The 24,190-nt window shown below is 38.3% G+C and overlaps 1 protein-coding gene across 1 annotated transcript in view; it reads left to right on the top strand.

Moving 5' to 3' along the window:
* The window catches only part of MANBA (mannosidase beta), a 61,222-nt gene that overhangs the window by 19,982 nt on the left and 17,050 nt on the right, over positions 1-24,190 (top strand). The window contains exons 8-15 of the mRNA XM_029963010.1: positions 5,348-5,499; positions 6,427-6,544; positions 8,685-8,771; positions 9,253-9,420; positions 11,963-12,181; positions 13,481-13,645; positions 15,152-15,296; positions 22,381-22,523. Coding sequence (XP_029818870.1) covers positions 5,348-5,499; positions 6,427-6,544; positions 8,685-8,771; positions 9,253-9,420; positions 11,963-12,181; positions 13,481-13,645; positions 15,152-15,296; positions 22,381-22,523 — 1,197 coding nt within the window. The remainder of the gene's footprint in view (positions 1-5,347; positions 5,500-6,426; positions 6,545-8,684; positions 8,772-9,252; positions 9,421-11,962; positions 12,182-13,480; positions 13,646-15,151; positions 15,297-22,380; positions 22,524-24,190) is intronic.

Consider the following 24,190-nt stretch of genomic DNA (forward strand, 5'->3'; position numbering starts at 1 on the left):
GCTGCTAGGACATCCACTCTGCACAGCAGGTATCTAGAGCTCTTTAATATTTTATTGGATTGTAATATGCATGTGAAAATGCTAATGAGAAATAAGATTTTTTTTCATGTCACAACGTATGGTTACCTGTTTTCTGGTAGTCTTAGCTTGTATGGATGCTTACTTGTATTGAGACTGGAAGATGGCTTACAGTTAGATGGAAATCTCAGAAAAGAGATATACTTAATATACTGTGCTGCTGGCTTTGAAAAATCGTTTTAGATTTCTATAGATTATGTGAAGGTTTATTACTGAGATTTTTCTTGTTAATTCAGTTTTTAAAAATGTTATGCGATAGACACACTCCTAAAAGCTTAACATACATTCATTTATTAGAATGTTGATAGATGTGCTTCAGGTTCCTGTAACACACTGGCTGTTTAATTATCTGTTTGGTTTTGCTAAGAACCCTAGAGAGGTAATTTCCACTTGTCCCTTAAAAAGAAGAATCATAGAGATTAGGTTGGGCTCCTTATGCCATCAATATGTGGAAATAACCAAGTAAATTTATCCATTTATTAGGTGATTCTGATGTATATTGCTTCACTAAAAATTAATCTGGTCACCAGGCATCTAAAACTGTTATTTGCCATAACATTTGTTCATGTGAAAAAACCCTATGAAAAAGCAATAGCTTCTGGAGTCCTAGTCATTATAGGACTAGCCCTTAGTTTGATTATGAAGTCATAATAATAATTCTTTGCTATTATTAGTGATTTAATTTTGAAACAATTAAAAAACCCACACCAAGTAAACGCATTATATTATGCTTGGAAAAACTAGTTATAGGAAATACAGCTATAAAGCCTATAAAAAGGAAAATTCTGTTGTTACTGTGTGAAAAATGCACAATGACAGGAAAGCTAATCAGTTCCATTTGTGTGGTTGTGTCAGAATATTTCATAGAGCTCTGTGGCATGTGATCTTAGGGACTTCAAGGTCTTTAAAAGATATTCAGAAGCCTGTTCTTTTTTTCTCCTTAAGGGGAAAGAGGGGGAAAGAAAGCAAATGCACCACACAGTGGGCATTATAAATCAACCAGCCTTTAAAGCTTTATATTGTTACGTTTAGTCTTCCTTCATGTATTTTGTGAATCTCTGTCTTGGATTCTGACAGGCGCACCAGCACACCATCGCCCCCACCCAGAGCTGTATGAGTGGAAAAAGGCTCAGTATGCAGTTTTTTCATGTTCTAGCACAATTTTCTCTTATGTCAGCAGGACTAAATAGCAACACTCATATGGCTTAACAAGAACTTTGAGTAGTTCAGGAGATACAAACAGGGATTAATGTTCCTGAAAGTTGTTCTGTTATCGGTTCTGTTGTCTATCTAGTACAGACTGTATTCAGGTGAAATACATTACCCACTCCCACCCTTTTTTTTTTAAGAAAAAAAATTATTGGTGAGACGTTTCACAAGTGGTTTGGCTCCATATGAGCATCTACTTTCCTTTGGACAGGCAAAAACCGAAGGATGAGAATTGTACATGTGAGAAAACACAGCTTGATCTTATGTCAGATTTGGCTACTCTTAACTTGAACTACTCTCTGGATTCTGACATGTTAGAGTAGTCTTCAAAACATTAACTAATCCTTCAGGAATATTTCTGGGTGGTCTTCCAGTATGTACTTTCAGGAGCTCTATAGAGCTCTAACCAGCTGTGCTGGGAACTTCTTTGGCTGAGGGAAGTACTTACTCATTCCTGTTCAGAGTAGCAGAAAACCAAAACAGAAGAAAGCCAATATCCAAGATGGGATTGGTTTTGGTTTTGGTTTTCCATTTCAATGTTTTGGTTTAGAGTTTGTTTCTCAGGATAATGTGAAACAAAGTCATAGCCAGAAGTTACCTCAGAGTGAAACTGATTGTCTTGAGTGAGGGTCTATCCAGTCCTATTTGCTATTGATAAATTGCTTGCCATGCCTACATCAAGGAATTTATTACCTCTTTCATTGCCTCATGAGGCATTTGTTTGCTTTTCAGTTCTGTTTCCCCATCTTTCAGTATGCTTATTTCTTTAGCACTGTACTATGAGTTTTTTGTTTCATTAGGCTATTTTAGTACTTGAAAGATCTCAGCCTCTAGCTGTCTTTCCCTCCATCCCTTTACACCCTCTTTTCCCCCCAGGCCTTTTAGTATGACTTGCAGAAGTCTTTCCTTTTGGCTTTGTAGTTTTCACACCGCTTTCATGCTGCATGCTAATTTGTTAGGTCACTGGGGCATTCTGTGATCTTATTTCAGCTCTAGGCATCTTCATCCTTATTACTTTTCCTACTGCTAAATCTGGGAATGCCAAATGTGATCCACAGGTCACTTAGCTGTGTACAAAGCCTTTGTATGTGACTTAAAAAGACAGGTATCTCTTTCTTAATTATGCACAGAACCAGCTGACTGATCTGTGGCGGCTAGAGAGCCTCTTCAGTGTGCTCCAAGACTGAGAGAAATGTTCAGCCCTCAGGCAGCAAGCTCTATCAGACAGATTTCAAGGTGGCCAAGGTTTTGGTAGCCAGAAAGGCATGTAACTAAGCATACCAGATGCTAGTTGTCTCCCCTTGCCCTTCTTTTACCCCACGAGGCAGAAGGAAGCTGCTGTAGGAACAGGAAGATGGGCTGTGTTACCAGATGGGCCCCTGGGGAGCAATGGAGTTGGAAACACAAAGGCACTGAACCTTGGAAGTCTGGGAATGTGAGCTGAGGCTAAGGAGCTTTTCCTCTTGCTGTATGGGTGGTCCTGGCTGAGTGTTTCAGCCTCTTAGGTTGCCTCGGATTCGACCAGTTCCACTTGAACATGAATAAAGTGATATCACATTACTTCTGTTAGTAATATAAATACTCCATTACAAATGCACTCTGAGACAGTCACAACCTGCCTGATGACATCAATGAAGAGGATGTCCCAAATACTTTGGGAGCCCCAACTGTAAATCCCATTCCACTTTGTGCCGTAAAAAAGAGCCATAATAGAGACTGAGTTTTTCTCCAAGTAACTGAATTCACTGAGGAAGGTAATTTTTGTAATGGTTATTTTTTTTAATTCAACTTCTCATGTTAAAATAAGTCTGCAAAATTCTAGGATTGGATGTACGACTCTTGTCCTAAAGCTAAGTTCATCATTTTGACCTATATTCAACCAACCCATTTAGCAATGGGATTGCAGCAGAAAAAAGGGAGGTCACACTGTCCTCAGTGCACATATGTGCACAGAGATATTGGAATGGGAATCTGAAATGTTCTCAGTGGCCTGACTTTGTAGTTTTTCTCTAGCTGGGAGTTTCTTTAGTGATATGGATGCCGAGTCCCACTTGCCGAGAATGCACTGTTGTCCCTGGGCAACACTGTAAAACTGCAGGACTTGGGCCAATCCCATTTTTTTTATTCATTCAGTTGCTATCTTTTGGTCTCTACCATAATGCAGAGGGGTTCAGTTTGAGGTCAGTGTTCTGCAGCCTCCACTCATGCATCTGGTTTGTCATATACATTGTCTCTGTCCAGATGTTTGGTTAATAATTGTTCAGTTGACTTCGAAGCACCAAAGGGGAAGCAAATAAGTGGTAATTTTCTTTTACTTCCCTACCTCTGGAAATAGTTTTCTGTCTATATGTGTGATTTTTTGATAAAATGAAAGTTTAGAAAATGCAGTCTCATAGTGGGATTAGTAATTTTCATCTGTGAAATAAAGAAATAAGTTTCGTCTTAAAGACGGGTATGTCCCTTGCACTTAACTAAGTTAATTTTAGTCTGATTTACTGACAGATACTTACCTCAACTTCAGCTTGTGGCAGAGAGGGAACAGGCTGTACTTTACTAGCTGACCTTTTGAAAAGGTAAAGCAAATAGTCATCTGAGGGAGGAGTGGTTGCTATCTTAGGGGTAGTCTAGAAAAAATGAGGTTCTTGCCTTCCTGACCCAAACCTGTTGCTTGGTGTGAGTTGGCTGAAATTCGCTATTGGCTTTTCTCCACTTTATTTACTTTATATAATTTCCCAGTTATCTCCCTAATAGGAGGCTTTTCTCAGTTGTGGAAATGGATTTTATTTCTTTTAAAACTATTTTTTCCTTTATAGCAATTGCTGAAAAGGTGTGGGTTTTTTTGGTTCAAACTTTTCATTTGTCCCAAAAGAGCAACAGGTACAATGAAGAAAAAGAGTTTTCTTTCTGGCTTGGGTAAGTTGAACTGGAACAAGGATGCAGGAAAAAAAGAAATTTCAAGCCTCCCTGAACAAGATATTTTCTGTAACACTTTGCAGGTGCACAGAAGCAAGCATGGCAGCTGCTCTTCATCTGCTCCATGGCAGATGGGGAAGCCACCTGTACAAATAAGGGGACAGAGCAAAGTACTATTGCAGTGAACCAAGTGCTCTCTCATGACTGTAGAATTGACTGTTTATGTCAGTGCAATCAGGATACCCCTTAGAGCAGCATTGTAGCTGAAGTAAAGTCTTTGACTGAAGTAAAGTCCCAGAAAAAATATGGAGTGATTTCCTAAGAACTTTTATTCCACCTGCAATGGGAAGAAGGAATATTTTCTTGTTTCAGCATCTATCTACAGTACACAGTGTCATATATTAGGCTGAAGGAGCAGCTGTAAAAGTTTGGCTTCTGCTTGAGATGTGCTTTTATCTGGAATGCTCTTTAATACCTTACATGAAGTTAGTGGTTATTTAGCTGAACTGGTCTCTCTGAAACCATATTGCTGACCTTGCTGTTCAAAAGCAGCTGTGAAGGCCAGAGGGCCCTTCACTTGGAAACTGTGATTGTGTTTGCATGCATATCTTTTTAATTGCTACACCTATTAAAAAGGTATCATTTCAGGGCAGTAAAAGAGTAAGATTTTGCTTTTACTAGGTGAACCTGAAGATAGGCGTTTAGACTTACAACTGAGCTGCTGGATCATCCTTCTGTGAGGAGCATACTGCAGATTAAATGGTGTCTCTGATCTAGTGCAACCACTGTATTCCTCCCACTGGTCATCAACTGGAATTTTAACTGAATTCTGCAGCAAGCAAACCTGCATCTGTCTCTTGCTTACATACATGTGTGCATATGCACAGTCATTTGCTCATGCTTTCTCTCTCTCTTAATATGATAATAACTTTAAAAAGTGAACAGGTTTATTGGAAGAATTATTTTCAGTCCTGCTACAGTGTGTTTTAAGCAAGTAGGAGTTTAGAGATAAGACCATGTCTTTTGACTCCTTGACAAATTCTATGCTTTTAGTGTTCAGTTCAATTATTTTTGTAATGGTTTTCTGTATTAATTTTGTTTTAATTCATTTTTGTCAGCTTTAAATCTAAGTTTCATGTCTTCACAGGCTTATTTTCGGACAGTAGAACTTGTTCAGGAGCCTATTCCTGGCTCACCAGGTCTGAGTTTCTACTTCAGAATCAATGGCCGACCCATTTTTCTGAAGGGCTCGAACTGGATTCCTGCAGATTCTTTCCAGGACAGGGTGACCTATGACACGTAAGCCACATTTGATGTCCTCTAAGGACAAAGGATCATGTTTTCCTCCTCCTGATTCTCTATACACCCTTTATGAAAGGTTGGCTTTAGTGGGTGGAACTGCTTTCAAGGTAGTACACTAATTATTGGGGGTTGGAGGCTTCAGAATTAGGACTTTATTAACATGAATAGATTGGAGTGTCAAGACATGTAAGAGAGATTACTGATGGGAAGGTGATTTTTTTGTAGTTCATAGGTTACTGGCCTTTTGGGTATTTTTATGGAGACTATACTGTACTTTGACTAAACTTTCCTCTGGGTAGTTGGGGAATCAGGACAACAGAGCATGCTGCAGTGTGCATTCATATGCAATTTAGAGGCTGCCAGTATGATTTAAGGACAAATGTCTGGAGCCTGAAACCCTTGAAATGAGATTCAGGGTCTCAGTCTTTCTCCTCACCCTCTCATTCCACTGTTCTCACTATGCATTGTGGAACTCACAAAGAGCATATACGTTTCTGATTGTGTTTAAAAGAGAATATGAATTCAAGTGATTGACATACAAAGCAAGTAATATCTAAGAAGAAAATGAACAATATGATTAATAAAATAGTGTATTTCTAAATCTAGTCATGCCAAAACTTTTGTAAAAGCGCTCACATGTGTCACTCCATCTATTCCCTAAGTATTAACAGGAACAAGCAACTTTTTCTGCACAAAAAATTACTTTTTGAGAGCTCTGTCAAGGCATGCAGGCTTAGAAACCAGAGTATTTTGATAATTTCTGTCAAAGTTTTAAGTCTTAGTTTGCCTGCTAATGATTTAGATTTTGTGATTTTGTTTGACTTTTTTGTTTGTTTTTTTGGTAGGGGTATTTGTTTCTTTGTTTGTTTGTATAACCTTAGAAACCCCTAAGTGATACAGTTTCACAAAACTTGTATTTTACAGATTAAGGCTACTCTTGAAGTCTGCAGCAGATGCTAACATGAATGCACTTCGGGTTTGGGGAGGAGGAGTATATGAACAAGATGAATTTTACGATATTTGTGATGAAATAGGAATAATGGTAAAAGCAATAAATGCAGAACACTTATTTAAAAACTGACAAGAACTTGTAAATGAAAATTCGTTTTAAATGAACAAAAATAAGAGAATTAATACATGCATTCTAACCATCTTTCCAAAGGATATTGTAAAGTATCAACCTGAAAAGTTAGATCAACCTGTTTTTTTGTTTGGTTGACTGGTTGGGTTTTTTAATTTCTTTTTAATTTGAATGGTTTCTGATTAAAAAGGCTGTCTATTGAATCTAGAAGTGATATTTTGGAGACTTTACAGAAGTCTGTAGAAGTTAACCATGCTTTTCTCAGTTGTGGAAATGGATTTTATTTCTTTTAAAACTATTTTTTCCTTTATAGCAATTGCTGAAAAGGTGTGGGTTTTTTTGGTTCCAACTTTTCATTTGTCCCAAAGTCAAACATGGAAGGCTTCATCCAGAGGGCCATTTTGAACAAGCTACATTTGACTATAAATGTAGCAGTAAGGGGAACACCTATTGCAATCACTAGACGAGTACCTTCAATTATATGGGCTTGGAGACACGTATTAATAAGTTTTGATGAAATAGCAACTAGATGAATGAAGACCAAATTGCATCTGTTATTAAAAATCCTGGCAAATGTGTTTGGTGTTGCTCTGCAGCATAAAAAGCAGGGAAACAGAATTCATACTTTGCTGCCTTCCATACGTGCTTGGGGGAAAAAAAAAGTTACATCTATTTTAGTCATCTGAATGAGTGTCCTGATTTTCAAGGCTTCTGAGGACTTACAGTTCTTTCATTTTTTACACTAGGCACCTTAAGTAGGCCACTTAGATCTGTGCTTATACAGTGCTCAATACAAGATTTAGATCCTATTTAACAGCCAAAATAGCAAGTAGATGCAGAAAATCAGATCCTTATTCTGGAGGGGGTGGTGATGGAGGTTTTTGGTTTTGTTTCTTCTGAGGTCTTGCGAAGGCTTTAAAGTGCCTTGGTGTCAAACTGTGCTTAAGGAAAACCAGTGATAGCTCACTGAGGGAAATAGTGAGAGAAAGTTTCTTTCAATAGAGAGTTTTGACTCCACGCAGTCAGTCACTAAAGGATTATGAGTGACTCTTCGGCAATAGCTTTGCTTTTGTGTACAGTGTTAGGATTTTAACAGTTACTAATAGATCCATTACCCCCCACTGTCTTGTGCCCTATCTTCAGGTTTTTTAGGGAATGTATGCTGAAAAGAGCCATGGAAAAGCATGTTCTCACTCCAATCAAAATGCAATTACATGAGGAACTGGTCTGTCTCTCTCTGTATAGTATGGTGTTCAGAAAAGTATAGTCTCCTACAGACTCCTTTGGGTTAATGTGCTCCTTGTAGAGGCCTTTCCATTAACATTTGAGATAGACTAGCAGGAGTCTCAAAGTTACAGCAGTTTAATAAACAGAACAGGTAAACAAAAAATCTTAACCATCTCATTGGGCTTCTTTCCTTCCTCTTTTTTTGTAATTCTTCTCCTTCAAGGTTGGAGAGTTTATGGAGTTTATTGTTGTTGAATTGAAAGGCTTGTTGTTCTCAATGATATCTACTTGATTGTTCTTTGAAGAGAAAAATCACTGTGTTTTTAGAGGATCTAGTTTGTTTCTGCCCCTCTTACTGTGTAAGATTTGCTATTTTTTGGGATCATTTTGTATGGAAGTGTTTTCTTAATGAGTACACTTTGACATCGATTAAGTGTGCGCAATACCACGCTGGAAGAATTACTGTCTCTTCTCATTAAGTAATGGGGATTTGGTGTTACACCTGCAAAGTAGTAATACAGAATTGTTCTGTTCAGCTGCAAGTTGCCCCATGTTCATGTTTCTAATTATTCTTTTGAAACTCACTGAACTCCACTTGCTGAGCAGTATTGCACTCCTCAGTGTAGGCTGTCAGGATCTGATTCCTCTGATATTGAGGACAACCACAGTGGAGTGTGCACATACTGAACCTCAAGGAGGACATGACTGTCTTGGTGGTGCTTTCCAAGAATAACAAATAAAACATTTAAGTTTAATTTTTTAAAATAAATAACTTCTATCTGAACAGAATTGTGCATCCCAATAAGCGTATATTTTTCAATTATATAAAATAATTTGCTAATGGATTTTTTTTAATCTTTTCTTTTCCCTGTAGATTTGGCAGGATTTTATGTTTGCCTGTGCGCTTTATCCAACTGACCAGAATTATTTAGCATCTGTAACAGCAGAAGTTCTTCATCAGGTATTTTGTCCATGTGTCAAAGTTCTATTTCCCATTATCTATTTTTGATTGACCAACTGTATAAATTAGCTTTTCAGAAGTGGTTTTTTGGAAGTGTTTATTAGTGTACCTTTATGTAGCAGTATATACATAAAACATAACCTTGGTAAATCTTCTACTACTTGCAGGAGCAGTCAGTCAAGCAGACTGCACTTCACATGTGTCTAAGTAGATGAGGATGGAGGTACACATGTGCATATGGTAGATATATGTCAGCATGTTAGAAGTTTGCCTTTCTGAAAGTGTATGTTACAAAAGTTTGAGCCTAGTGGCAAGCTGAGGGAATGGTGAACAGTGCAGCTAAAAATGGGAATTGTAGGCTAAGTATATGTAATATGCGTGTGAACTTGTAATTCAAGTAGTAACAAAGTGATTTTTAAAAAAAAAAAATTTTAAGATAAGTAATTTTGCTTGACTCTTGAAACTGTAAATTGTATTTCAGGTGCGACGTTTAAAATCTCATCCATCAATTATTCTATGGAGTGGTAACAATGAAAATGAAGCAGCAATTTCAAGCAACTGGTTCTCCATACCTCATACCGAAAGAGAGAGATATATCAGAGACTACCTGATGCTTTATGTGAAGAACATACGAGAGATAGTTCTTAATGTAAGTGATCTCAAGAAACTGTAGGGGAATATGCCTTGGCAAATGATTTTAAGTTGGGATTTTCTTTTTTACTCCTTTTGAGAAATTAAACCCAGCACCTTATTGAGAAATTTTTTTTCCAAGCTCTTCTAAACAGCTCTCTAAACTTAAGGGTTATTCTCAGAGTAAAACAATCCAAAAAATTACTTACGCCTTTAGCATTTTGTGATATGTAAAGGAAGACCTGAAAATGTAGTGGATCTTGCTTCTTTTTTCCTTCTGACTTTTAATACGTCCACAAATGCCTTCACTGCCAGTGGACACAAATCAACTTGCCCATTAATTAATTAATCTAGATGATCAGGTTTCCTTTTTGCTGATTTTGCTGAAGGATACTATAAGAAGCATCTAACAACCCTCTGGTCTTTTAATAGCAGTTGAAGAAATCCATAAAGATGTCATTTTTTCAGTGTACTCTTCCAGTATTTGACTGAAGTTTTTTGGCTTAAGCAGGTTAAGCCAAAGTGATGTTAAACATTGTCCTCATGCTGATGTCCTCATTATATTGTGTGTTTTTGAAAGAACAGAATAGTGGTATTCTACAGTACATGAAGGCAAAAGAAAATACTTTGAGGTAGAACTAAAACTGTGAGCATGCATTCCACAAACACGTGGAATCTGTAAAGTCTACTGCAGTTTGGTACTACCCATTTTGCACAGCTTTTCTAGTTTTATTTCTCCTCCTAGAAGTATTGCAGTTCTTTATTAGTTAATGGAATCTACTTTTACCTAACTCTTTTGTGTGTATGTAGAGTGAAATCGATTGAAAAGTCCCAGATCAATGTCACATAATTGTATAGGGATTGACAAACAATTCTTGAACCGTAGGGAATTGTAAATTTTCCTGTTAGCTAAGAGACAAAATGCTCTAAGAATTTTGTCCAGTTAGAACTTTCTGCTTCAACAAGAGTATGAGTTTTTATTTACCTAAAAATGCTAGTGGCCTTTTCCTACCTACTTATCCCAGTATGATCTTACTGACTGCAGGGTATGATAATTTTAGTCTAATTTCTGTCCTATTCACGATGAGATGCATTTAATATTATAAGGCTCGTGACCTGACATTTCCCTTTGCTAAGACAGACACTCAGTGACAGCAGTATTATTGCTTGTCGTTGGAGGCTACTGGCATTGTCAGTGTAGTTGTACTCTGAGAATTTAGAACATCTTTCTACAGGAAAAGATTCGAGGAAGCAACAAAAATGAAACCAGGTTTGGAAGAACCTGCTGAAAAGGATCCTGCTTTGAGGGCAGTTTTTCATTCTAAATGGTAACAGTGTCTTATATTCCTGCTTAATGTGTTGATTCTAGATTTCTATACTGAGCTATTTGTAGAGGTATGCTGTGCTGTTTCTGTGATTAGCTACATGAGTTAGATGGCCAATGCATGTGCAGCAAAGTGAGGTGTTCTGACTTGATACTGGGTTTTAGTTACAGTTTACTTGTGCAGCATTGCCATCCCATATGGACTCTCTTTTATTTTAAATCCGTAGAATAACTATTTTCAGTGCCAGAAGGAACCATGCGGTGAAATAACTTCAGGTCCTCTATAATACAAGCCAGCTGAGGAAACCTGTAATTACTAGCGATACTGGACTGTATAGTTTAAGAAGACTGCTAACCTTGAGCTAAAGACTTCAGGGATTTCAGGATATCCTGTAGTAACTTGTTTCAGTTAATTATTAATTACTCATTTAAAAAAAAAAGTGTGGGGGAACAGAACTATTTCTTAATATATGAAGCACATGTCTGAGTGTGTTGCTGTGTTGGAGCCAATTGCTGTAACTTGTGACTGGTAACCAGCTCAGGCCTCTATCTTACTGCAGGTAGGGTGCTAAATGAATTAGACCTGCAAAAGGATTCCTTCAGTACTTTGTAGGGTACTGTTAAAAGATTTAGTATTGTAAGTCTACTGAGGCTATAAATAAAGGCAGATCTGAACAATTTGAAATGTAACCCTTCTTGTAGTCTCATCTATCTTAACATGCAGAGCCAGGTAAAATGACAATAACCTGTAATGATACCATCTAAGCATTAGAAGCAGAACACCTTGGATTTGTTAGGACTAAATTTAGGTGACTGTTTAATGAGAAAGGAGAAAATCATGGCCTTGTTCCTGCAAAAACACTGCAAAAGTAATAATTTTCCCTGAAGAAGTCACAAAGCACACTTTAAATAGCCTTCATTAAGAATTTAGAAGCATATAAAGATAGAAAATCTCTTGATGTGAGGAGAGAATCCCTCAGAACAGTGGAGCAAGCAATATCATGCCCAGCTGTCCTCCAATAACATAAGTAAGAAGCTAATTAAGCAAGTAAAGATGATGAATGCTAGGACATAAAAGGGAATGTTTCCTAGGTGGTGACTCAAAAATTTGGAAAAGGCATGTTTTCCCTGCCCCGCCTTTTCAAAATATGGTCCATGTATATAGATGATAAAAGCCAATCACTCTGTGAGGGTGTTGTGGTTTTGTTTTGTTGTGTTTTTTTTTTTAAAATCCCAGGAAGATAGGAGTCGTCCTTTTATTGCATCCAGTCCCACCAATGGCTTGGAGTCAGTTAAAGAAGGTTGGGTCTCCCAGAATCCTTATGATACCCATTATGGTGACACTCACTTTTATGACTACAACAAGGACTGCTGGAACTGGACAATGTATCCTAAAACTCGTTTTGCTTCAGAATATGGATTTCAATCCTGGCCTTCCTTCAGTACAATCGAAAAGGTAAGACTGGGCTTCCACACCTTACTGACTCCTCCACTCTCATTCAGTGAGGGCAACGAGTCTCTTTCCAACAAATTGCAGCATCCAAACTGTAGCTTGGATAATGTATTATTAGGTGTAGTATGGCACAGGAGGGATAGAGGTGTGTGATGGTGTGGAGGGAGGGGATGAAACTGTACTGTTTCCTCCTCAGTATTCTTGATGTTGCAAGGGGAACCTAGTTTAGGCAAGAGACTATTATGAGACTGTTAGTTTTAATAGTAATTCTACTTAATGTATAGCTTAGTAATGATTGCCTAACATGTTTCCTCTTGTAGTGTCTAAGGACATGTGTTCATTAAGAAAGAGAAGAAATATGACAAAAGCCGAATTGTGATGGATTTTAAAGTGTTTTGATTTTTGTAAATTTTAGCAATTTCTTTCACATAAATAATTCACTTCTTGGTGTATCGCACATAAGAGGATTTGTTTATGTCTCCTGTTGAATTTAGATATTTTATGTTCTATCTTATTTATCCAATTGGAGCAGAGACATATTGTGCTGTTTGTCCATTTATCTAGGGAGAGATGAGTTTCATGTTGATGCTCATGCATGCAACCAAAAGGAGTTCAGAATGTTCTTTTAAATTTACTGGGCAAAATATATTGTCTGAAGCATAATCAGAACATTCATCCATATTAATAACAGTGACAATTATTCAATCCAGTCTAAAAAGGAACAAATTTAAATAAAAAGATTCTATAGAAATTATAATTACAATGAAAGTTTGGCAGTAATAACTGTATGAATTATGCTGCATTGTTGTCCTTAGCTGAAAAAAGCTGGTTTATGATCATACGTTTTCCGAGTCAGGTTTTGAAAATATATATACATGTTATTAGAATTTATAGCCCTACTGACTTCTGTAACTTTTTTGTGTAAATGTGCTTGACTAGGGTACGTTCTTCCATGTTAATGTAGGGTGTTTCTGATTTACTGTAAGTGCAAGCAAAACTCTGAGATCCCTTGGCCAAACCGAACCTTAGGACAAATAAGTTAAATGCCATTGAGCCAAAAGCCACTGGCTGCAACAGTATTGTCTGTTTTCATCTGTTTGTACAAGGAGTGTTAAGCAAAGGGTGTTACTGATTAAAAATCCTTGCATGACTGCATGAGGCACTGTAGAAATCTACTACCAATTTTAAGGTTTTGCATGATCAGCAGGCTGTAACAGGTATCCTTTCCTTGGTATCCTGACGGTCATTAAATGTACATTTTACCTTTTCATTCTGATACCTTACTTTTGTGTTTTTTAAAAGGTTTCTTCTACTGAAGACTGGTCCTACCTAAGCAATTTTTCTCTCCATCGGCAACATCACGACAGTGGCAATGTTCAGATGCTTCAAGAAGTTTGGTATCATTTCAAGCTTCCGCAGGGCACAGATCCTGTAAAGAGGTTCAAAGATACAATTTACCTCACTCAGGTAACAGTCACATCTTCTGTGTAGGTAGCTGCCAGTACTTGTTCCATTAGATTCTGTCAGCAGTTAGAGCTTGGCCTGTTCTGTTAGGTAATGCTCAGTCATACAGAAAGTTTCTGTACTGAAGCATTTGAGAGTCCGTTTTAATTTGGAAATAGCTTCTCTCTCGTGTATTGGAGAGAGACTCCTATTTTTATCATAGAAGGGTTGGAATACTTCTCAGGGAACTACCCAGGAACTGGCTCAACTGGGATAAAGTCTGGCAGTGTGTGCTACCTTGGTCCCTGTCCCCAGCTGGGCTCACTCATGAAGCTGGTGGAGGATGCAGGGATGTGCTAGGTTTCCATGATATGAGATTATTCCCAGTGCTACATGTTACTTCCTGTTCCAGGGTGGGTGTGTTTTGCTCTTCATGTGGCCCCTGTAGGCTTATTGCTTTGATTTTTGCCACATGGAACACACATGCTTTCAAAACAAGATTTTTTTCTAGGGAATGTAGTTCTTTATGAATTAGATTATTAGTAGCTTTTATTTTGTTACATGCTTAGATAATGATATTTTAGAGAATATAATTTGGGCTTTTTTTCAAATCAGGAGCTTATATTTTGTCCTTCATCCCTAGTAGTTTTACCTTATGCTTGTTTTTTTATTTGTGATTTCTGTGCAAGTTTTAAAAAACGTTAAGTAACTTTTTGATGCTATTAGGCAAGTTAAGTGCTGTTAATTTTTGTTGTGTTTCAGGAAATTCAGAAACACTCTTGATGGAAATAACTGCACACTAAGTTTTTAATGTTTGAGAGTGCTGTCAGCAAGTTTTATATAAAAACAAAACAGCTTGAGAATTTTAGGCACTCTTGACAAGAGAACAAGGATAGATGATGCTGTGAAACTGAAAACAGGGGTAAAACTTGCACAGTGGGGTCCAGACTCAAAAAGCTATGAGAGTTTCTCCAGGGTTAAGTCTGTCAGGGCCTTCCTAACAGATGAAACCATTGAAGAATACCAAAATAAAGCTAGCAAAAAGGGTAACGACAATAACTTGGCTCAAGTGGATATCTTTAGCTTTTGAGCTGTCCTAAAGATTTTTAACTTTATTTTAAGAATTTCTTTTAATACTTCCCCAACCTAGTAATGTGCTTCGTGAAGAACATAACAGGCTGTTTAGCATCTGTTGACAACTTGGCCAGTGAACAATTCTGAAAAGTGTTTTTTAGAAGAGGTGAGGAAGGAGAAAAGAAATGGGAGTTCAGATGGAGAAAGGCTGCCCTTTTGGTGCAGTTTTGGCTTTATAGTGTGAATGTGTGTTGTGAGTTCAGTTCATAGGGGTTTAGACATCAAGGGAATGTGTACTGGAGGTAGTGCAGCCTAACGACATTTGGCAGCTCTTGGGGGTTTAAAGTTATATGCTACTGCTGTGAAGTCTGTGTTGTATGTTAATATATTCACACATTTTGAAAGAAAGTAGAATACAATATACCAAAAATATTTTTTATGTGTTTGTTGATCAAGGTGATGCAGGCTCAGTGTACAAAAACAGAAACTGAATTCTATCGTGCTAGTCAAAGTGAAATAATCAGGGGAGAAGGACACACAATGGGAGCTCTGTACTGGCAACTCAATGACATTTGGCAGGCACCTTCATGGGCTTCCTTGGGTAAGTTTTTGTGACAGTCTGCTGAAAAGCACCAACTACCAGTCTTGTTTTGTTTTCCTCATCTGGACATGTCAGAATAAGAAGTATGGCTCTGCTCTGTCTCTTGGGCAACTTTACAAACCCTGAACATATTTCTGTCCATCCTTTAGAAATGCTTTCCAGAAAAGTGTTTTTTCAGGATCATCCTAAGAGTCTGTTAAAGGGTATAGAGGGTATAGAACAAAGCAATTATTTTCCTGTGGAAGTTTTGCAGCTTAAGTTCAAACTTAGCAGTCACCAGTTCTTACCCTTGTTTGAGCAGGGTTTAGTTTGGAGAAGTTAAAATTGTATGTAACTCTTAATTTCTTAAAAAAACATATTTTTTTGTTTAAGCAGTATTCTCCTTTCTCCCAAGGAAATAATATCGCTGAAGCCAGACAAAGCTGCCTATTAGGAAGGAGTGATGGTTAAGATTGAGGACACAATCCCCTTGTGAACTTCCAACTACCCTTCCTTTTGTTATGTAGAGGTGGATCCTCCCAGCTGCATGTAATATATCTTCCAGGTTTTTCCAGGAAAAAAAAGTCTTTACATTTTTTGCAAGCTTAATTATTTTAAAATTAGAAAAATCAGTTATTTAAAATTTGAGGACTTCTAATAAATTCTATTTTTGAAGGGGAAATCCCTGATCATATTTATTATCTCAGCTGTACAGATACATTTATGCACCCAACCACCCTGGGTGAAAATGGACAGAGAGGGAGGTAGTTGGGTAGGAGAGTAAGAAGAAACACCCATGTATAATTTTACTTTCTATAATCTCAACAAATTTGGTTGATTTTGTCCTCTCTACCCCCAATGGTAAAATGATCAAAACCTCTCCCTTGAGTTGACCATAGTGCACTGTCAAAAAACCAACACAACTGTGATCCTGTTCTGAGCAGGATGGGATTTACAGTGTAAAGGCTGGGCCTCTAGATTTCTTCTATAAGTCAATTGAGGGAGAGGTGGTTATCTCCATACGTGATTCATTGTGTCCTTAGCTGTCTGATAACTGGGAGGAATTATCTTTTCTGTGCTGAATGTGGTTTTCATAGAACTTCATATGAAACCTCTCACCCAGCATAGCTTCTGAGAAACTCTTTATAGGAGATGACTAGCTGGGATTTGGTGTCTAATGTGATGTCAGATGAGGTGAATCATTCTTTGTGATTAAATTATTCTGCTAATATGCTATTTACAGACATGGTATCTCCTTATATATTATATATATATTTTTTTTTTCTTTTTAGAACACAAAAACGGGGTAATCAGACATATAAAGAGAGAAATCACTCAGGCAGTAAGAAATAGGGGAGGAATGAGGAATGTGTGGTATGAGGGAAGTGGCTGTGTTTCATGTTCCATTTTGGCTACAAGTCATTTTGTAAGGGAGAACTGTTCTATGGCAGCTATTCTATTGGGTATATTCTCTTTCAATTTTAGTTATTTCTTAAATATTCTGGTTTTGCAAATCTTGATTTAAGCATTTCATGAATGTGAAGAAATAAGAATGAACTAGAAAAAGCTAAGAGTGTGAAGCTCTTGATCTGTCCTTCGAACAAAATACCATTTTCTCTTCCTTTGAAAAAAAAATTAGCCCACCCCATCCTTCCCCTCTTTCTCTGGGAGATGTTTGTCCCCCTCTCTTTTTGTTCTTCTTCTTCTTTTTTTTTTTCATTTATTCATCCAAAGTAAGTAAGTGCAGCAACAAAGGAAAACAAATTAGTGGAAGAAACAGGCTAATTTATTTAAATGTTAAGGCAATGGTCTAGCTATAATGCTCATCTTTTGGGACTTTTTAGACTTGTATTAGGAAATACAATATCCCGATGTTCATTTTTATGATTCTAGCAATGGGTTATGCTCTTAGGCTTTAAGTACCTCAAGAGAAAAAGATGCTTGGAAAAATGTCTCTTTGTAAAGACAGGTGTATTGATACACCAAGAGATCGTGGAGACCATAAATGTCTTTTTAAGTACAGAGCTGACATCACTGTAGAAAATATATCAAATACTTGAATTATTCATGTGTTGCTGAAGTTGGTTTAGAGAAAAGAAGCTCAGCAGAGATACAGCTGTCCCTTTGTTTTGTTCTATTCCCTCAGTGGAATGAGGAAAGGTTTAATATTCATTTAATTAGGCAGTGTGGTAGAGGGATTTTGAAATGCTAATGGCTGGAATTATGCAAAACTTCAGAGAAATTAGTTTTATTTGCACTTCAAAAACACGTTTCTGCATCTTGTTAGATGGCACAGTAGTATCACCAATGAGCGCTTTTATTTAAATCTGGTATTTCGAAGAGAGCCATGGAGGGGCTTACATAATTTCCCCTACAAAGCAAAAATGTTTCCTCATGAAATGGGGAAGGAAGAAGGTAGCAAATGTTTATCCTTTTAATTTTTATCTTTAAGATGTTTGCTTGGGATTGAATGAAAACACAACACTGCATTCCTGTCATAGTACTTCTGCCTTCAGCTCAGAACTAGACAGCTTTTATCACAACTGGGGTTTGACTGTTAGCTCTTAGTTGTGGAGCTGGTTGTGCATGTTGAATGCTTTAGCATCTATGCTGTATGTTTTGGTGAAGAGCGCTGTAATACACATGGCAATTTATCTCTCCCCCACACAGGTGTAACCTTGAGGTACCCAACTCAGTTGTCACAAGGTTCCCTTGAACAGATAACTGGCTTTTATTGCAGGTTCAATATTTAGAGCCCCTGGTGAGCCCTGGTACAGACTGTTATGGAGAATAATTGATCTGAATTCATGAGACTGGAGTGAGGAAAGAACTAGCAGCATGTTTCTCGGGTTGCATTTAATGGTGTGAAGTGATTAATTTAAAATCATTTCAGATAGAACTGTTTGTTTTCACTCCTGTTATCAGTGTAGAAGCTTCAGGGAAGAGCCAGAAAAAAGGGTACCGGGGTCTCATTACAGACCTAATTTTAGTTTCCTGTTCTGAAGTTTGATACCACAGAGAGTGCCCACCCCTTGTTATCAGAAAAAAAATGGGGAACTTGGATTTCTTTAAGAATTTATTTAAATGTGGGAGGAGGAGGAGAAAACCACCCCAGGGCTGTTTTAAATAACTTTTGACTCTTGCCTTTGGGCACGCATATCGGTAACAGGAAAGTTTAAGCCCAGAGATTTTTCACGATAGCTACTGATCTTCAGATTTCTTACATCCATTTTTGGGGGGGGGGAGATGTGAAGGTATTTATATGCAACTTGCCTGTTTTTAAATACAGAAATGTGGCTCTGGTCTTACGGAAATCAAGACAACAGATGAGCTGAAGAATGTGGGGGTTTTTAATCAGCGAGCTTCAGTTTTCTATGCTGTCTGCAGTTACTTTGACAATTGTATTACCAAGATCCTGTTGCTGGAAAAGTTTTCTTTGAAAGGCACTTCCTGTGTGAAACTGCTACAGCTGTTGAGCTTTGGTTCTTTAGAATGGCTCTAGGTTTTTTGGAAAGGGAAATACCAACCTTAAAAAGCTGATCTGAGGTAAACAGACTATTGATGTTTTCAAACATTCCAAAACAATAGGTGTAGTGGTAGTAGAATGGTTTTTTGAAATGGTACGAACTTTTAAGTGTGTGGTTTGTTTGGTTTTGTATGTTGGTTGGGGTTTCTATTGTTTTTGTTTCCCTGTGGAAGTGTAATGCCAAATTTATTCTGAGTTTTTTCCTCCTCTGTACAGGTTTCTTGAGGGTCTCTGTATCTGCTACCCAGATAGTAAACTTTCTCTCTTTCCCTCCAGTAACCACTGCAGTGTGGTTCCAAGTGTGTAATCCATTTGGAAATCAAGGCACAGCAGAGATTGAGAGAAGGGCCCAAATCAGAGACACATGATTTTATATTACACTAAGTAACAAAAACTGCCCTACATCAATTGCTTTATTGATGTACGTATTTAAGACACTTGAAGCCTAGATTTTCGTCATGTAAATTAAACTTAGGAAAAAAATTCAAAAAATTTGTCTGAACTCTGGTGGGTCTGAACTTTTGGGGGTCTGTTGCACTGACAATTGAAATTCCTAAGAGTCCTGTAGCAGTCCTGAGAGTTTTAGATATTTCAACCCCTCACAAACCGTCCCAGCGCATTTCTTATACAAGGCCCATTGCTTTTATTTGTTAGATCAGGTACTGCCCTGCAGTTTACTCTCTTTCAGATAATCCATCCCCAGTCCAAATCTCTCATCTTCTCAAGTGTCATGACCCTAAAGAGTAATTTGTTAGCACTCCCTGTTATTGGTGGATTTGTCCTTTAAACCACCAATGTTTTCAGTCAGGAATTGTCCTTGGAATGCTAGAACATGCTTCCTTCTTATCACTAGGGGATCAGGCCCAACCAGCACAGGTTTATGAAAGGCAGGTCCTGCTTGACCAACTTGATCTTCTTCTATGACAAGGTGACCCGATTTGGTGGATGAAGTAAAGGCTGTGGATGTTGTCATCTAGACTTTAACACCCATTTCCTACAACATTTTCCTGGAGAAAAAGGCTGCTTGTGGTATGGATGGGTGCACTGTTCACTGCAAAAGCAAACTGGCTGGATGGCTGGGCCCAGAGAGTGGTGGTGAATGGAGTTATATCCAGCTGGCGGCCGGTCACTAGCAGGCTTCCCCAGGGATCAGTATTGGGGCCAGCCCTGTTTAATGCCTTTATCATTGATCTGAACAAGGGGATTTAGTGCACCCTCAGTCAGTTTGCAAACACCAAGTTGGGTGGCAGTGGTAGGAAGGCTCTCCAGAGGGATCTGGACAGACTAGATTGATGTGCCAAGGCCAGTTGTATGAGATTCAACAAGGTGAAGTGCCAAGTCCTGCACTTGGGCCACAACACCCCATGCAGAGCTACAGGCTGGGGGTAGAATGGCTGGAAAGCTGCCTGGAGGAAAAGACCTGGGTGTGCTGGTCAACTTCAGACTAAACATGAGCCAACAGTGTTCCCAGGTGGCTGAGAAGGCCAATGGCTTCCTGGCCTGTATCAGAAGTAGTGTGGCCAGCAGGACCAGGGCAGTGATTGCCTCTCTCTACTCAGCACTGGTGAGGCTGCACTTTGAATTCTGTGTTCAGTTCTGGACCTCTCGCTACAAGAAAGACATTGAGGAGCTGGAGCGAGTCCAGAGAAGGACAAGAGAGCTGGTGAAGGCTCTGAAGCACAAGTCTGAGGAGCAGATGAGGGAGCTGGGATTGTTCAGTCTGGAGAAAAGGAGGCTCAGGGGTGACCTTATCACTCTCTGCAATTACTTGAAAAGAGGTTGTAGCCAGGTGGGGGTAGGCCTTTTCTCAAAAGTAACAAGTGACAGGACAATAGGAACTAGCCTCAAATTGTTCCAGGGCAAGTTTAAATTGGATCTTAGGAAAAATTTCTTCACTGAAAGTGTTGTCAGTGTTGCCCAGCGAAGTGGTGGAGTCACCATCCCTGAAAGTCTTTACAAGTTGTATAGATGTGGCACTTAGGGACGTGCTTTAGAGATGCACTTGGCAGGTGAACAGTTAACTTGATGATCTTAGAGGTCTTTTGCAACATAAATGGTTCTACAGTTCTGTATACTGAGCAGCACCAATATACTGAGTATGTTCATCAGTTTGTCAACTGTCTGTTTTGAAGAAGCTCAGCAGCCTCTCCTGAAGTTTTCGTTTAGACTTACCTCTTTGGTTTGTTTCAGTACTATTAATTTGAATGGTGTTTTTTCTGGCAACAGACTGATCTCACAGCACAGCTGAATCTTGTATGGGTTTTCCAAGCAGATTCAAGCTTTGCTTGTCCGTTCTCCAAGCTAGCTGGTTGTGAACTTGCTGAGAACAAGGTGATGTGTAAGGTGATAAGCTGGAGCTAATGCACTTTACGCTCCTCAAAGTTCATTTGTGTCTATGTGGAGTGCAGGCAGAGCATATTCAGCCTGGGAAAGTCACAAACACAGCCTTTAAAGGATATATCACTCTGAATGAAGTCTTTACTTAAGAGTTGTTTGAAAATGCTAAGAGCTTTGTACAGGCACCAAAACAGAGAAGCAATTAGTTACGAGAAAAACATATTACTGAAAATATTTTTCAGCATCCATGGACTTTAAACCTGTTGCATAAAACAAAGAGCCAACAACAAGAATGAAATCAGTATCTAACTTTTCTTTCCTTATGAGATGCTGCAGCTGACTTGCTACTTCCTTTTAGTGCTGTTTCAATGACTGGATAATGACTGAGCAACGACAGACTTAAAATGCTGACGGTGGGTGCTAGATGGAAGGTTAATAGAGGAAGAAATGGAAGCAGCTTTTCTTCCAAAATGATTATGTGGCACTGTTGCATCTGGCAAAATTGCTTTTTTTGGAGAGGACACAATGTTTGATGGCTTTTCCAGTTTAATGGCAGGCTTTCAAAGTATTAAAAGTAATGAGGTACATCTCATTAAAGAGGCAATGCCAACTGATTGGCATATGTCTGTCATGGACATACATATGGCCCTCATGAAGTAAATGTTGTCTCTAGATCTTGGCAAATTCATTTTGCCAAGCTCAGAGTTGTCTTTGGTTTGAGAACTTGTTTTTTATCTTTGTTGCTACTGATGTTCCTCTAAGAAAGAGGGGGACTGAAAAAGGGGAAGAAAGCACTTTGTATAAGCACCAAAAGTCAGATTCTGGTGTCTCTTTTTATAGTAGTGGTAGCTTGTGGCAATGCCAGTGTGTTCTGGATCCTCAACAACATAGATGCTCTTGCTGCTTGCTAAATGTATGGTATGCCATGTCAGTTTTGTCACTTGTGTTTAAAGCTTTATTTAGCTGAATGGCAGTGTAGCAATGATAGGACCAAGAGGTAGAAAATGTGACCTTTTGGTGAAGTTCAAAGTAAAGCTTCAAGGAGCATCGAATCTTTAGAGTAGAGCCTTGCCTGGAAGGAAGCTAGAGTACCTTCAATCATTCTTTGCACTTGGTAGAGGTACAAAAGGGTAGAGAAGTATGTTGTATTGCCATAGCAGGACCATAAAGCACAGGAAGAGATTGAGTACCAAGAGAATCTTGGATTCAGTTTGAATCTTTCTTCCTTTTAACCCTTTACAGAGTATGGTGGTAAGTGGAAACTGCTCCATTATTTTGCCCAGAACTTCTTCGCACCACTGCTGCCTGTGGCGTATGAAGACCAAGGTGTGTTGTACATTTACGGTGTCTCAGATCTTCATGGGGACCAGAAGCTGACTTTGAGGGTAAGTGACACCTCTCTCACCACCCTTGTGTGCCTCCTGCAAAAATGTGAGAAGCTGAAAGAGCACATCTTTGCTTAACAAGCTTCAAGCTATGTTCAGACACAATGAGGTGCAACTCTAGTCTTTAATCTTCTTAGCGGCAACACTGTCTTTTATTATAGTAGTGCGTACTGCTTCACAGAAGAAGGAATTAAGTGCTTTGCTTTCAACCTGTAGGTACAAGCCTGGAATTAACTATTCTATTGAAATCTTAAAGGGATTGATGGTTAAACAGAACAAAGTGTGAGAAATGGTACCTCACTACTTAACAAAACTGTTCCTGGGTGTTAGAACCAAATTAACTGACTAAGCAGGGGCAGGAAAAAGGGATTGTACCACTGCTTATTGGTACTCAAAGTATACCACTTTGGGAAAAAGGACTGGATTATTTTCTGAAATATTGATAGAACATCAAGGTGTACATTAATTGCAAGGTCACTTATGCAGTGTTATCATTTTTCAATTGATGCCTTAAACTGTTTTCTGATAATACTGTAGAAACTGATAGGATTTTTTAGGAAGTATTTGGGCTGCTGAGTTGCCTTGTAGACCACAGTCTTCCTTTTCAACTTGTTACATTTTGTTGCTGTTAATCATGTGGCAACCAGATCCCAAGTGAATTTAGGGACCATGTTGCACGATGAGATATAACTCCTAGCATAAAGTGTGTCCCATGTGAAAACTCTGATAAGGATGGAAAACCAGATCTGGAATGACTCACTAGTCATTTTGGAACTAATAGGGTGAGTGTGTCAAGTCCTGGTTCACTGGTCTGTCTGGTGGATTTCCATGAATTTTGAGATTTATAAGGTTGCTTATATATAGTAATATATGGTCCAGAAAATGGTTGCAATTTCTGGATAGTTCGGACTAGAACTGCACTTATTGAAATTGTTTATTTCTGGTCTGAGTTATTCTAACAGACTTAAATTCAGATTTTCTGATAGCATCAGGAAATCATTGGCAGTAGGGTAGTTCTGATGAATACTGTATTTTGCGCTTCAAGAAAATTTGGAACTTAACTTTTGAAAGGAGTTAAGATCTATTTCTGACTGCAGACTCCTGTTGAGGTAAAAAATAACCTAAAATTTATGAAATAAATTGTAAATAAAATGTAATTCTCATTATGTGCTTATCTTCCAAATTATGCCTTTTTTTTAAAGGTATGTTCATAATACGTGTATGACGTTTGGAAGTGTGTTTTGCTGTATTAATATAATTTTCATAGTCTCTTTTAAGGTGATGCAGCTTGCTTCCGTTTAATGGTGATTATGCAGAAACTCTAGCTTACCCAGTTGAGTTACATCAGATAACACTGAGCAATCTTAAGAAAATCCTTTGCTTGACTTTTTTTAATCAAGGAGAGGAGGAAAGAGAGTCAACAAATTAGTCACTCACTAATTCCATTTCCCAGCACTCCCTTGGCAGAAATTGGCAGTCCCCTCCTCTGGAGGAGCCTGGAGAAAACAAAAAGTCTTGCAGATCAAAAACAACAACAGCTCCAGACTGCTTGAAATGGACTAACTGTTTTTAGAATGATCTAATTATTATGCCATATCTATTGTTTAAATCTTTGTAGAGTTTCTTGCTAGGTGGAAATCAGCTGGTACTGTCAGGAAAACATCTAT

This window comes from Manacus vitellinus, unplaced genomic scaffold (assembly GCF_001715985.3).
Source record: "Manacus vitellinus isolate BGI_N305 unplaced genomic scaffold, ASM171598v3 scaffold_0_pilon, whole genome shotgun sequence".
Classification (NCBI taxonomy): Eukaryota; Metazoa; Chordata; class Aves; order Passeriformes; family Pipridae; genus Manacus; species Manacus vitellinus.